The 14,687-nt window shown below is 39.4% G+C and overlaps 1 protein-coding gene across 5 annotated transcripts in view; it reads left to right on the top strand.

Moving 5' to 3' along the window:
- Window positions 1–14,687, top strand: part of macf1b (microtubule actin crosslinking factor 1b) — an 83,794-nt gene that overhangs the window by 32,223 nt on the left and 36,884 nt on the right. For 3 of the 5 annotated variants that reach the window (XM_087286481.1, XM_087286479.1, XM_087286480.1), the window contains 10 exons: window positions 2,500–3,120; window positions 3,507–3,563; window positions 4,802–4,972; window positions 7,712–7,878; window positions 8,091–8,250; window positions 8,350–8,434; window positions 10,828–11,069; window positions 13,306–13,425; window positions 13,938–14,045; window positions 14,133–14,351. In XM_087286481.1, coding sequence (XP_087142607.1) covers window positions 2,563–3,120; window positions 3,507–3,563; window positions 4,802–4,972; window positions 7,712–7,878; window positions 8,091–8,250; window positions 8,350–8,434; window positions 10,828–11,069; window positions 13,306–13,425; window positions 13,938–14,045; window positions 14,133–14,351 — 1,887 coding nt within the window. In that variant the 5' untranslated portion in view covers window positions 2,500–2,562. The remainder of the gene's footprint in view (window positions 1–2,499; window positions 3,121–3,506; window positions 3,564–4,801; window positions 4,973–7,711; window positions 7,879–8,090; window positions 8,251–8,349; window positions 8,435–10,827; window positions 11,070–13,305; window positions 13,426–13,937; window positions 14,046–14,132; window positions 14,352–14,687) is intronic. The other 2 variants (XM_087286482.1, XM_087286483.1) reach the window with 1 other exon arrangement.

Genomic DNA, 14,687 nt, shown 5'->3' on the forward strand with positions numbered 1-14,687 from the left:
GTAAACACTCTGCTGAAATGAGGGGGTTTGATGGCCCTTTAAAGATTGCAGTTGGAAACGGGAGACTAACATTTGTTTAATTGTGGTACACTGAAAAAAATTCTGCAAATGAACAGTGTATACATTTCTAATAAAAAATTTCTTTTAAGAGCAGCACGATGGCTCAGTGGTTATCACTGTGGCCTTACAGCAAGAAGGTCACTGGTTCGAGACCCGGCAGGGCCAGTTGGCTTCTCTGTGTGGACTTTGTTCCAATGGGTTTGCTTTGTAAGGCATGTTTCAGTATAGTTGGCGCTGTGGTGACCTCTAAAATATAGATTAAGCCGAAGGAAAATGAATCATTCCTTTAGTTGTAAGTAGTTTAGGTAGTGTCTGTATGTAACGCAAAGAGACCCGGTTAACCCGTGGGTTGAAGAATCATGGGTAACCTTATTAGCAAACCTATAGCTGTTTAGAACAGAAGTCCAAACAAGTTAAGTCAGATGAGAAAAGCATAATAAATGACTTTAGCATTGTTTAACTATGTTCAGTTAGCATGCTTCTGTAATATCTGCAAACATATTATACTTTTATGCTTTAGAAGGGTCAAAAACTTTTTCAGACCGCAACTTTACGTAGGAGTGTGGTCCCCCCGCCCACCAATATTGATTGACAGCTGCGCATTAACATGTTCCGGTAGTCACGTGTATATGTCAACAAGTCCAGGCAGACATACGCAAAGCAACCGGGAATAAAAGGTCTGTTCTGTTCGCTAGGATCAGCAATCATCATCAAATGTGATTAAGAGTAAGTTTCACATGTTTAAAATGTTTTAAAACAGAGTATGTGTGTAATTAATTACAGCGATTCACTTCAGCTTTACTTCATCAGCACAGCCGCGTGTCAGAACAATTATAAAAGAAGACGCTTCAATCCCGGTTTGTGGACGTTAAATCAGGTTTATTTTGTACATTAGCATAACAGATATCCACACAGTACTTGAGGTTAGCCTGTATCCTGACACATTTGAGTGCAAAAACAGTACTAAGCTAAGCGTGCTCTGTCTGTCTGTCTGCCTGCCTGTGTGTGTGTGTGTGTCAACTGCGGTGTGCGTATCTCTGTGTGTGTGTGTGTGTGTGTGTGTGTGTGTGTGTGTGTGTGTGTGTGTGCGCGTGAACTTTGTAACGATGTTGTGTGTGACTTATCAATGCAACTTCATAACACTGATTAGTAAAGATTAGTTCTTACTGTAGTATTTCTCACAAACGCTACGTGAGACCTTCTTCCTTTAAGTCTGTCTGTTGTCTGACGCAGCCGAGGGAGGAGATTAAAGCACGCGGGAAGGCACGTAGAAACAGTAGGCGGGCAGAACTCGCCTTAAAGGCGCAGTACGACAAAACCACCCCCTGGTGAAAATCAGTATAAAACAGCATCTTGTAAAAGGTATAATGAAAAATCTGATGGGTGTTTTGAGCTGAAACTTTATATACACATTCTAAAAGACTTATATTAAATCTGAAAAAAGGGGTAACCTTAGTGCCCTTTAAATAAAGAAAAATAGTACTAATCAGTTGCAAAGCGAGTGGGATGAGGTCTGTTCATGGGTTACCAGTCATTGTCCTTTGAATTGGATTCTGGTTCTGGAGGCTCAAATTTGTATAGCTGTATTAAGCTAATTAAGCTAACTTTACTAGAGGTAGCATCAGTAGCATCCATTCAGGTTGTAGTGGTATTGGATAGTTGAGACATTGCCCTTTTTCGTGAGTGCACTTGTTTTCAGAGTCGCCAGCGGACACGTCCTCTGCCTTAAGCCTGATTTATACTTCTGCATCAAGTAGTCGGCGTAACCCACGGCACAGGCAACGCGCGTGGCTGTGCATTTATACTTCTGCGCGCTGTCTCTGTTGGTCTGCATTAACACTTCCGAAACGCTAGTTGGCAGTGAGGTGTAAATGTTCCTCTGTGTCGAGTTTCTTCGCTGCTTTTTTGATTTTCCTGAACACTTCAGGGATGTACAAGTGGCTCAAAGTCGCTCATTTTGAGGCAGGAACCGGCGGACGTGCAGCAACTTTAACTATGAGGTAAACACAAAACAAAACTTTCCATCCGGAGCTCCTTCACGGGACTCCACACTTGTAAACAATCGCTACATTGGGTTCGCGCCATTCGCGCGGCTCTCGGTCCCACCCCGACTCGTCAGCGCTACCAAGCCGACCAATCACAGAGCTTGAGCTATGCGTTGTTGCGACGTGTAGTTACATTTTTTGAGAGGTGCCCGTCAGTGACGGCCACGGCGAAGGGCTATGCGTCAGTGCCGTAGCATATGCCGGTGTTTGACGCAGAAGTATAAATCAGCCTTTAGAGAGCAGAGAGTCTTGCCTACTCTTCAAACATTTTGAAAACTTATTTTAGCTACTTAGCATTTTTTTCGTATCTACATAGCTACTTAGCGTTTCTCGCAGAGGTGTTTTTACTGATTAATACAAATATTTACAAACTGTGACCTTCCTTGTGTTGTAGGTAGTTTAGGTGATGTCTGTATGTATGGCAAAGAGACCCGGTTAACCCGTGGGTTGAAGAGTCATGGGTAACCTCATTAGCAGACCTAGCTGTTTAGGACAAAAGTCCAAACAAGTTAAGTCAGATGAGAACGTCCTGAAAGAGTGCTACCAGCAACGCAAGGAATGGACAATCCCGGAGCCTCCTCGAGAAGAGACCAAAAAAGAGGATGAGGTTATCCGTCAAACTCCCACACCGGACAAACAGAGGAGTTCCCCTGCCCCGACCGTCACCACTACCAGCACTCTGGACAATGCCTGGAGAAGCACTCCGTCCCCTGTTAAGACTCCACACAATGGCTCTTTGCCCAGAAAGTCTAGTATTCCGGAGTACAGAAGATCCCCCCTAAGCCAGTATGGATCTGTGGACAGGAGAGCCAGCCTGCAGAGAAGGGATTCTGGGAGTCCCTGGTCCTGGAAGCCTCTGAACACTCGAGAGGTTACGGAGGTGACAGAGGTGACGGAGACTATTGTGACAGAGATTGTGGAAGTGACCGAGTATCCTCCTGCTGGGAAAGGAGGTGATCCTATTGTCACCAGAACTGTTAGAGTGCTTACCGGAGCTGCCGAGGAACTTGCAGAGGTTATTTATCATTTATAAATGATTAGCAATAGCACTTACTAGTTATTCCTTTACTGTTTTCGTCTTTGTCAACCTATGCAACCTAAAAAAAGCTAAACCAACTTATCTTAGACTTTTCATGGCACTTATAAATCAATATTCTTTGGTGGCCTGAAGTGCTTTTATAATCCTCATTTGAATGTCACTTTGGATAAAGGAATTCGCTTAAGACTAGGATTAAATGTAAAAAGTTCATGATTTTTTTTTTTACGGTTCTTCCTAACATTTAGTTTCTACCATCATTTACCATTTTCATAGATTTTTTTTGAAGTCCTGCTTTGTTTACCAGTTGTTTGTTTTCCAATTAAATAAAACTTGTAACTTTTTGTTTGTATTGTGATTCACAGCTGCAGAGTGATGGCCAGTCAAGTTCAGACCAGGAATCAAGTCTAGATCAATGGAAGGTACAATATGTTGGTCTTTTCTTAAAGTCCAGGTAAAGAAGATTTAGAGAATTGTTTCATTAAAAATGTTAGAATGTATTGCTGAAACACGTTACAAAGACTTTAGAGTATGTAGTAAAGAATTGTGAAGTTAAACATGTAGTATGTGAAATTAACACCTCATGGTTGAACTAGGTATTGCAGTACAAATTCAAAATATTGAATAGGATTTTTTCACCAAGCTTGTGCTCCTCAGACTTGATGCACACACAGATTGTAAGGTTGACGACACCAATAGGAGCGTGTCTTACACTGCATGCCGATCAGCTAATGCTTACGTTTGTAATATTTTAATTATTTTCCTGCTTAAAAAAACTGCTTAAACCAGTCTAAGCTGGTTGACTGTTTTAAGCTGGTCGACCAGCCTGGTTTTAGAGGGGTTTTGGCCTTTCCAGGCTGGTTTCCAGCCATTTCCAGCCTCGTCATACCTGGTCAGGCTGGAAAATGATCAGCCTAAACCTGGTTTTGCTGGGCTCTCAGGTAAGACCAGGCTGGAAATGGCTTGAAACCAGCCTGGAAAGGCCAAAACCCCTCTAAAATCAACTGGTTGATGAGCTAAAACCAGTCAACCAGCTCAGGCTGGTTTAAGCTCTCTTCATTAATAGCGTTACTAATTAAAAAAAAACTTTGAATCTGCATCCCATTTCAGGGGCTGTTGTGTTCTTCTGGAGGTTGCATTTTCGGCTGCACCCACATACATTAAGACAAACTTCATAATTAATATTAAATACAATATTTTCCACTATGGCAACCCAGGGTGCTGAAATATGATTAGGTAAACTGGTGGTGGGCGGAGAATATCCGAATTTAGCATTGTTTTTCAGATCAACAAGTATGTTCTCTTAGCATGTTTCTTAAATATTTGCAAATATATTGTGGTATTTTAATGATCTAGAAGGGTCAAAAAACATGCACGGCACCTTTAAACCATCAAACAATTGTTTGCCTTTTCTGTGTTTAAGATTTTCTGGGCGGAGCTAAAACATTATTATAGATATTTTAATTACTTGCCATATTCTCAACATTCAAATTTATCTGTGTGATTAATAACATATTTTTTCGTTGCATGACAAACTCCGAACAAATATAAAAAAATAATAAAAAAATAATATTTTGATATCACTTTACCTGGACTTTAATTGATTTTCTTTATTAGAAAGGTTGAAAGGTTTTAACATATTATCTGGTCTTGTTATAAGGATGGAAGAAGCACTTTGGCTTTGAAAGACGCATTCAAGGATCCGAAGGCATTCCAGGAAAATCTGGAAACGCTGATGACTTGGGTCTGTGAGATCGAGGAGCTGACAGCCAATCAAAAACCACCATCCTCAGAGTTTAAGGTGGTGAAAGCCCAGCTGCAAGAACAGAAGGTATGTTTATGAAAGTAACAAACAATAAGCAAAGAATATTGTCAATTAATACCTCATAAGTCGGGTTTCCATCTTAACCTGAAGCGAAATTTAGCAAAAAGTGTGGATTAGGTGAGTTTCCAAGTTGTTAGAGTGGCTGACTGCAGTATTGGTAACCTAGCAACCAACAGTAAACAAGGCAATCATCATAGAGTCACCTGTGTGTAATTTTCGCTAGTTAATTCAGCAAATGTGTTGCCATCTCCCATTATTTACAGTACATCAACCCCTTTTCGCAAATGTATATTTTATGGAAATTAAAGGATTTTTATTTGAAATTTGGCATTTCCATCTCTCGTTTCTCATGCGATACTTTAAAATTAGCACAAGGTGATGGAAACCCAGCTATGGTTAAACTTTGTATACTTGGTAGGCTCAAGGGAAGGGAGGAATAAACCAAGCAATTCACCTTGCAGTATGAAATAGCATTCTCCTTCAGCTCAGGTGAAACATGCCTGAATGTCCACAATGCTCTTCTGACACATGATCCAAGCACTCTAGTCCCACGAGGAGAAAACAAGTTTCGTTATGAAGGGTGTTGGTTCTCGAAAGTAGAAATACCACTGTAAACGTGTGCTTGCCTCCTCATCCAAGTGCCCTTAAAGATAAAGTCATGTGTGTTAGGAGGGTAATTTAGTAAATGTCTTCCAATATTTGGTAGTCAAGAGGAACACTTTCACATGTCGAGATGTACATGATATGTGTGTGCACTGGCGCTCACCAACTGCTTTAAGGGCACATGCGACGCATGCTTGAAGGTAAACAAACAACGGCTTATCATAAGCATCTTATCGATAATTATTTACACAGTTGGCATTAAGAAGGAATATATAAACGTTGTCTGACTAACATCTAGCCGCTAAATGTGTCTGGAAAAATATTCAAAGGCTTTTATTTTCATAAACCGCGCGGACGTGAATGCGTCTGACTGTTCTGATTGACTAAAGTAGACGTCTCACATCATAGACGTGCACGCACTCTTTCCGGCAACTATTTTTTTGTGAATTTAACGGCCTGTTCACACATACCGACCTTTCCAGCAAATTGCCGGTAATTTTTAGGAAAAGTCTGTATGTGTGCAAGGGGCTATAATTTATAAAAGCTCATAAACTTGTAATAGTAGGTAACAATGTGTAATAATGTAATGTAACAACGATTTACATTGTAAGGGAGGCAGTTCTGTGAATTTCTTCAAATGTTTGGTGGTCAACATTTTGTGAAAGCTTGTAAGCTGGTAATAGTAGGTAACAGTGTGTAATAATCTAATGTACATTGGCCCTGTGCAAAATATAATTTGCCCAAAATTTGCCTAAAAGTGGTAATTCACCCTGAAATGAAACCTATCCCATTTGCTCACCCTCAAAGACGGTTTCATTGTGAAAACATATCCCTGTATACATTTCTGGAGAGTGTAACTTATGTAGCCAGAGGTCTGTATGGCTGCATTTTGTCTTGAAAATGAACAATATGGGGCGTTATGACACCGCCAATGGCTTCTGTTTCTCTGTTTTTGAGGTCTCCCAAGTTTGTTTTTCTGAGATGACTTGGCAAGTTTTCACAAGAACACGAGTCCATTCTTCTTCTTTTTTTGAGGTGCATTTTTGGTGCATTAGCGCCACCATGTGGACAGGAGTGTGGTTTTTCTGCATATTTACTGCGTTTCTGCATTAATTTCAATGGGGTATATGCACGCTGACTTGTAATTTTCCGTCAGCCAATCCAATCGCTTTCAGTGAACTGTCTCGCCATTACAAAATCGCAGAATGATCTGATTTCTTGGTAAATGAGTTATCTTCACTGCCTGATAGATATATTATATAAAGTGGGTCTCAGACTGGACAAGAAGCACTGCATTAAATCCCCCCCGCCATGTCTTTAAAGTTAGAAAATGTATTTTACCATTTATTTTACCACAGTATTTTCAATGGAGTTTCTGCGCTCACCTGCTTTTATCTCATTTCATGCTTGAACAACTAAATGAATGCTTAACTGGATGCATTTTAATTACATTACAATGTTGATGGTGTAAAATGGTGTAAAATTAAATTGAAAATAGTAACATAAATCTTTCACTGGAAGTTTACCATTGGCTGAAAAACACTAGCTGTGCACAGAGCCCATTGCGCCTGCACTTTACGCTCGAGAAAAACCTACTCCAGTCCAGCTGGTGGTGCTACTGCATCAAAAAGTACCTCAAATGAAATAGAAGAAGATGATGGCCTCTACTCACCAGAAGTTACACAAAATGGCTTAACATTTTTAAAATATGCACACAAAAATGCATTTTATTTTCTCACAAACATGCATGGAATCACTAAATGAGACCTTTATTTACACTTTTATTTTGGATGGATGTACTTAATTGGATTTTAAAATAATAAAAAATCAGCAGACTGTTGTCTTCGTAGAGCTGGACAAGCTCAAGATCATTTGTAATATCACATTGATTGGGTTTGATTGAAAGAAGAAAGTCACCTATTAAATGCTTTGAGGGTGAATAAATCATGGGATAATCTCTCATTTTTGGGTTAACTTACCCCTCAAACCTTAAAAAAAAAAACTTTTATTTGCGCTGTTTTCCATATTGTAGATATGACACACAAAAATCTGTATAAATCAGGTTAAACAAGTGAAACGTCTAAAATATGGAGAGGCTTTGGAGTTGGTGGAAGTATAATTAAAAAGTTTCTTGTCCTGCAGCTTTTACAGCGTCTGCTTGAGGACAGGAGAGCCAGTATGGAGAGGATGATACAGGAGGGTCCACCCCTGGCAGAGGAGCTTCAGGGAAAGGACAGTGAAAAGACCAAAGTGCAGCTCGCACAGCTTAAACTCAAGTGGGAGTCTCTGCTTCAGGGCGCCACCAGCAGGTCAGTTAAGTAAAATGTTAAGTTAACCCTTAATCACTAGTGTTTTTGTTCTTAACTAATGCTTAATTGTGAACAAACTAACCATGCTTCACTAATGCATTATTGTAGATGCTTAATATAAAGTATGTTAGCATGGTTTTGTTTACAGATAATGCTGGCAATACCACTTCTACATACTATAAACAATGGCTTAATGTGAGTTGTTTTGACAGACACAAGATTCTGGAGGTGATTCTGCCAATGGCTCAGCTATTCCAGGAGAGGACGGACCGACTTCAGCAATGGCTCATATCTGTGGATCAGGATTTAGCTGAGCTCCGTTCTGCGGAGAGAGCCATGCTTCATCTGCAAGAGGCCACTGGACAAGCCAAGGTTTGCTAAACATTGAGTAATAACAGTTTTCACATTATTAAAGCTACATATAACCAGATATGTGTGTGAAAAGTAAGAAGATTTCTAACCACCTTTTAGGCAGTCATGGAAGAAATAAAAGCAAAGAGTGCTGACCTGGGCAAGCTCCAGCAGTGTGCTCACGAACTCATGGAAAAGATTTCAGGTGATGTTGCTTCCCATTTCTACTCTGTGAAAAGTGATTAGTTACTTTACTTTGAAAAAGTGAGCAAACTTGTTGACTTAAAAGTGTAAAGTTGACTTTACTTAAAAAAGTGAGTAACTTGGAACTGTTAAGTTGACTAATTTTTATAATTATGCACATTGTTAATTTATTTGATATTTAAAAGGCAACGTGTTTGCTCACTTTTAAGTCAACTAATCAATTTAAAAGCATTGGGTTTACAGGCTTTTTTAAGTAAAGTCAACTAATCACTTTAAAAGCAAACAGGTTTAATTTCTTTATAAAAGCAAAGGTAACTAATCGCTTTAAAAGCAAAGAGTTTACTAAATTTGTTAAGCAAAGTCAACTAATTGCTTTAAAAGCAACAGGTTTACTCCCTCAACCCCAAACCAGAAAAAAAGTTGGGACAGTATGGAAAACACAAATAAAAAAAGTAAGAAAGTAGTAATTTCTAAATTTACTTTGAAGTGTGTCTCATTGCAGACAATATAACAAACATTATTTAATGTGTTACTCATGATTTTTTTTTTTTAAATAAACATGTTTTGGAACAGTCGAGCATTTACCACTTTGTACTGCTGCCATTCCTTTTCACAACTCTTCAAATATGTTTAGAGACTGAAGACACCAAGTGATGAAGTGTTTGGGGTGTAATTTTGTCTCATTCTAATTGCAAACAAGTCTTAGGGTGGGCAACAGTACGTGGTGTTTGTGGTTACGTGGTTGTCGCCTTTTGTGCTTCAAACCGCACCACACATTCTCTGCTGGTGACAGGTCAGGACTGCAGGCAGGCCAGTCAAGTACCTGTATCCTCTTTCTCCACAGCCAGGACTTTGTAATGTGTGCGTAATGTGGTTTTGCATTGTCTTGTTGAAAAATGCATGGGCATCCCTGAAAAAGAAGGCAGCATATTGTGCTTTAAAATCTCTATGTGCTTTTCAGCATTAATGGTGCATCACAGAAGTGCAAGTTATCTTTGCTAAGGGCACTGACACAACCCCATACCATAACAGATGCTGACTTTTGAACTTGTTGCTGGTAACAGTCTGGATTGTTTGTTTTATTCTTTGGTCTAGAGCACACGGCATCTATTTCTCCCCAAAAAAAACTGATTAATCTGACTAGAGTACACATTTCCACTATGTGATGATGCATCCCAGATGCCTCAGAGCCCAGAGAAGATGACGGTGCTTCTGGACACTGTTAACATAGGGCTTCCTTTCGTCACACTACAGTTTTAACTAGCATTTGTGGATGGAACTACGTATTGTGGTACTTGACAAAGGTTTGCCAAAGTAGTCCTGAGCCCATGTGGTAATATCGCTTATAGATGAATGAGGATTCTTGATGCAGTGCCACCTGAAGGATCGGAGATCACGGTAGTTCAGCTTAGGCTTGCGTCCGTGTCCTTTACGCACTGAAATTCCTCCAGATTCCTTGAATCTTTTAATGATGTTCTGCACTGTTGAAGGTTAAATATCCAAATGTCTTCCTATCTTTCTTTGAGGAACATTGTTTTTAAACATTTCAATAATTTTCTCATGTATTTGTTGGCAAACTGGTAAGCCTCAGCCCATCTTTGCTCCTAACCAGCCTGGTTTTAGAGGGGTTTTGGCCATTTCCAGGCTGGTTTCCAGCCATTTCCAGCCTGGTCTTAGCCGGTCAGGCTGGAAAATGACCAGCTAAAACCAACTAAAACCAGCTTAGATGGACACAGCTGGTTTTAGCTGGGCTACCAGCCTGGTTAGGCTGGTCAAGCTGGTTTTAGCTGGTCATCTCCCAGCCTGACCAGCTAAGACCAGGCTGGAAATAGCTGGAAACCAGCCTGGAAATGGCCAAAACCCCTCTAAAACCTGGCTGGTCAACCAGCTAAAACCACCCAACCAGCCTATGCTGGTTTAAGGTGTTTTTTTTAGCAGGGAAGGGACTAGATCTTTTTTGGATGCTGCTTTTTCGTATCAAATCCTAATTACAATCACCTGTTGACATCACCTGTTTTAAATCACATCGTTAACCAATGTACCTGATTACTAGCCCTAAACTGCTCCTGACCTAACTTGTTTTTGGAATGTGTTGCAGGTCTGAATGACAGGAAGGGATGTAGATTTACAAATGAAATGAAGTTGACCAGATTAACTACTTTCTTCTTTGATTTGCATTTTCCATACTGTCCTTACTTTTTCTGATTCGGGGTTGTAAGTAAAGTTAACTAATCAATTACTAGTCAACTTAAGTCAACTAAAAGCAACATGTTTACTCACTTTCTAAAAATAAAGTAAACTAATCACTTTTTTACAGTGTACTTAATACACTTAATGTGTGCAATCTCCACCAGAACTCATTTAAATTATGTTTTGATGTTTGCTACTTTAAAGAGGAGGAAACCCAGCTTGTGCAGGAGCGGGTGGACAGTCTGCGTATCCGCTACTCTGTGATGAGTCTGGGCAGTGCTGATATCCTGCAGAGGTTAGAGCAGGCTCTAGAGGCTTCCAGTCGATGCACCTCCAGTCAGGAAGACCTGCATCTGTGGCTGGGACGAATCGAGAGAGAGCTGCTGGTTCCTGCAGCCCAAAGTCAGACAGGGGATGCAGTATTGTGTTCCTCTGAGAGGCAAAAGGTAAGAGGATTGTAAGAGTAACTGTTTTTTATTTGGCCAAGCCACGTAGGAGAAAACATGAAAATATGTGCCTCAGCTTACACTTTTGTGACACTGGAAAACTTTTTTCAACATCCTTTTTACTGCGGTTTGTAGGTAAAGTAAACACTAGGGGGCAGCATGACGACAACAACTTGTGTTCCTTTTCACGCTAATGATATTTTACAGGAACATTGTTGATGAATAAACGATTATTTTCATGCATTCTTTTGCTGGACATCAAATAAACACAGCAAAACAACTAAAAACTGTCTATTATTTGTAATGAATATGTTTGTGCCATCTATCTACGTCCATACGAACACTTTTCAGCTGCTAAGTGCTAAGTTACAGAGACTTGTTATTGATGAATAAAGGATTATTTTCATGCATTTTTTTGCTGGACGTCAAATAAATACAGCAAATCAACTAATCGTTGTCTAATATTTGTAATGAATATGTTTTTGTCATCTATCTATGTCCATACAGACACTTTTCTGGTCTGGTCAGTTTGCTCATAGCTCACTTTGTACAGTGTTGTGCTTGTGCTGCAGAGCACTAGGGTTGATTGCGCTGAAGCACGCTTGCACAAAAAAGATAAAAGTAATGTAAAATCAAGGTAAATCTATGTGGTGGCAGTGGATTTTTTAAGGCTGATTTTAGAAACACTATTGGTTGGGTTTAGGGAGGGGTTTAGCTCAGTGGTTTGCTAGCTAATCTGTACGACAAGCCCCGCCTTCTTCTAGACATGTACAAGAAGGACGTGTATCTAAATGTACAACAAAAAGATCTCTTTCAGGTTCACAAAAATGTAAAGAGTGCCCTCTAGTGGATTTGTCATCTGAAACGTGCAACAAAATGTACCCGAAGCAATGTATTTCAGGTTTCGCAAAAAATATAGACTGAGGTGCACATTTCCATTGAGCAAGGAATCTAAATTTAGGATGCCTGAAGTGCACTGTAAATCTAAAGCAGCTGCTAAGTGTGAACTCTCCAGTCAACCTGTTTGTCTTTAATCAGTTGGACCAGGCTGTTAAGAAAGAGTTGGCCTGGTTTAAAGACACCTCGCTGGCACGCTAATGATATTTACAGAGACATGTTATTGATGAATAAAGGATTATTTTCATGCATTTTTTTGCTGGACGGAAGGGTTTAGCTTAGTGGTTTGCTAGCTGATCTGTACGACAAGCCCTGCCTTCTCCTAGACATGTACAAGAAGGACGTGTATCTAAATGTACAACAAAAAACTTCTTTTTTAAGGTTCACAAAAATGTAAAGAGTGCCCTCTAGTGGATTTGTCATCTGAAATGTGCAACGAAATGTATCCGGAGCAATGTATTTCAGGTTTCGCAAAAAATGTAGACTGAGGTGCACATTTCCAATAAGCAAGGCATCTAAATTTAGGTTGCCTGAAGTTTACTGTAAATCTAAAGCAGCTGCTAAGTATGAACTCTCCAGTCAACCTGTTTGTCTTTAATCAGTTGGACCAGGCTGTTGAGAAAGAGTTGGCCTGGTTTAAAGACACCTCGCTGGCACGCTAATGATATTTACAGAGACATGTTATTGATGAATAAAGGATTATTTTCATGCATTTTTTTGCTGGATGTCAAATAAATACAGCAAATCAACTAATCGTTGTCTAATATTTGTAATGAATATGTTTTTGTCATCTATCTATGTCCATACGGACACTTTTCTGGTCTGGTCAGTTTGCTCATAGCTCACTTTGTACAGTGTTGTGCTTGTGCTGCAGAGCACTCGGGTTGATTGCGCTGAAGCACGCTTGCACAAAAAAGATAAAAGTAATGTAAAATCAAGGTAAATCTATGTGTGGCAGTGGATTTTTCAAGGCTGATTTTAGAAACACTATTGGTTGGGTTTAGGGAGGGGTTTAGCTCAGTGGTTAGCTAGCTAATCTGTACGACAAGCCCCGCCTTCTTCTAGACATGTACAAGAAGGACGTTTATCTAAATGTACAACAAAAAGATCTCTTTCAGGTTCACAAAAATGTAAAGAGTGCCCTCTAGTGGATTTGTCATCTGAAACGTGCAACAAAATGTACCCGGAGCAATGTATTTCAGGTTTCGCAAAAAATATAGACTGAGGCGCACATTTCCAATAAGCAAGGAATTTAAATTTAGGATGCCTGAAGTGCACTGTAAATCTAAAGCAGCTGCTAAGTGTGAACTCTCCAGTCAACCTGTTTGTCTTTAATCAGTTGGACCAGGCTGTTGAGAAAGAGTTGGCCTGGTTTAAAGACACCTCGCTGGCACTGGAAGAGCTCAGGACCATTAATCTCCACCCAGACATCATTGTATCCCAGCTCAATGAGCAGAAAGTGAGTTTTGCATCTCTATATACAACAGAAAATAAAATGACCACCCCTATATATATTTATATTCTTTTTCAAATCTTTGGATGATGGTTACCAGAGCAAGGACATTGTTCACAGTATTTCATATTTTATTGTTCTCCTGCAGAAAGTCTTATTTATTTTTGTTTGGCTTGAATAAAAATATTTTAAAGTCAATATTATTAGCCCCTTTAAGAAGTATTGATGTTTAATTGGCTACAGGACAAACCACTGTTGTCAAATGACTTGCCTGATTAACCTAACTAACCTTAAAATGCACTTTATGCTCAATACTAGTATCTTGTCAAACATCTAGTTAAATATTGTGTATATTATCATCATCGAAAAGACAAAATAATTCATTTATTAGAAATCTATTATTAAAACTATTATCTTCCCTCTGATAAACTGTGCTACTAATTTATCATCAACTATATATATTTCAAATATTGTACAAATACTTTTCCAAATCTTTAATATAACATCCTGTTCTGCAGAATCTTGCTGTGGAGATTTTGCAGCACAAGTTCAACATTGAGAAAATGGCCAAGATCTTGGAGCTCCTGCAGACGTACACTGAGGATGAGGAGACACTGAGGCTCCAGGTAACTCCAGGTCATTCTTTATTCACAATTTTTTAACACCCAAAAAGTTTTATTTTTTATCAGTAACCTTTTATTTCTTCTCCAAAGTCTTCGCTAGACACTTTACAGGAGCAGTGTCAGGTCACCACTGCCACTAATGCCCACGTGGTCCTTCAGCTGGAGCATGCTCAGTCCCTCCTGTCTCAGTTCTCAGAGGGCTATGCTGAGGTGTTACCGTGGCTACTGGAAACTAAAGCTCTTATTGGTCAGTTTACACTGAATACCATCAGCTATGAGGCCTTTCGAGAACAACAGGACCTTTTACAGGTACTAAACAACCTATATATATATATACCTTATATATATACAACCTTAATAACTGTTAAAATGTAGCAAATTAGGAGTTTATTGAGGCAAAGGTCATACTTAATGGCAGTGTTGGGCAGTAGAGTTGCTACAAGTAAATGGCCACCGTTGTGCAGTCTCTATGAAATTATATATTTAAAATAGGCACTATCCTTATAAATAAACTGCATAGTTGCAATCTAAACAACAACATTTTTAACAAAAAACCCTCAAAAGTACAATATGTTGTCCAACAGCAGTAATATTTGTCAAATTGGAGTGTCCTCTGCTATATGTGGGTGGAGTAATACACAAGGG

The sequence above is a fragment of the Danio rerio genome, chromosome 16, assembly GCF_052040795.2.
Source record: "Danio rerio strain M-AB ecotype USA chromosome 16, GRCz13ab, whole genome shotgun sequence".
Taxonomy (NCBI): Eukaryota; Metazoa; Chordata; class Actinopteri; order Cypriniformes; family Danionidae; genus Danio; species Danio rerio.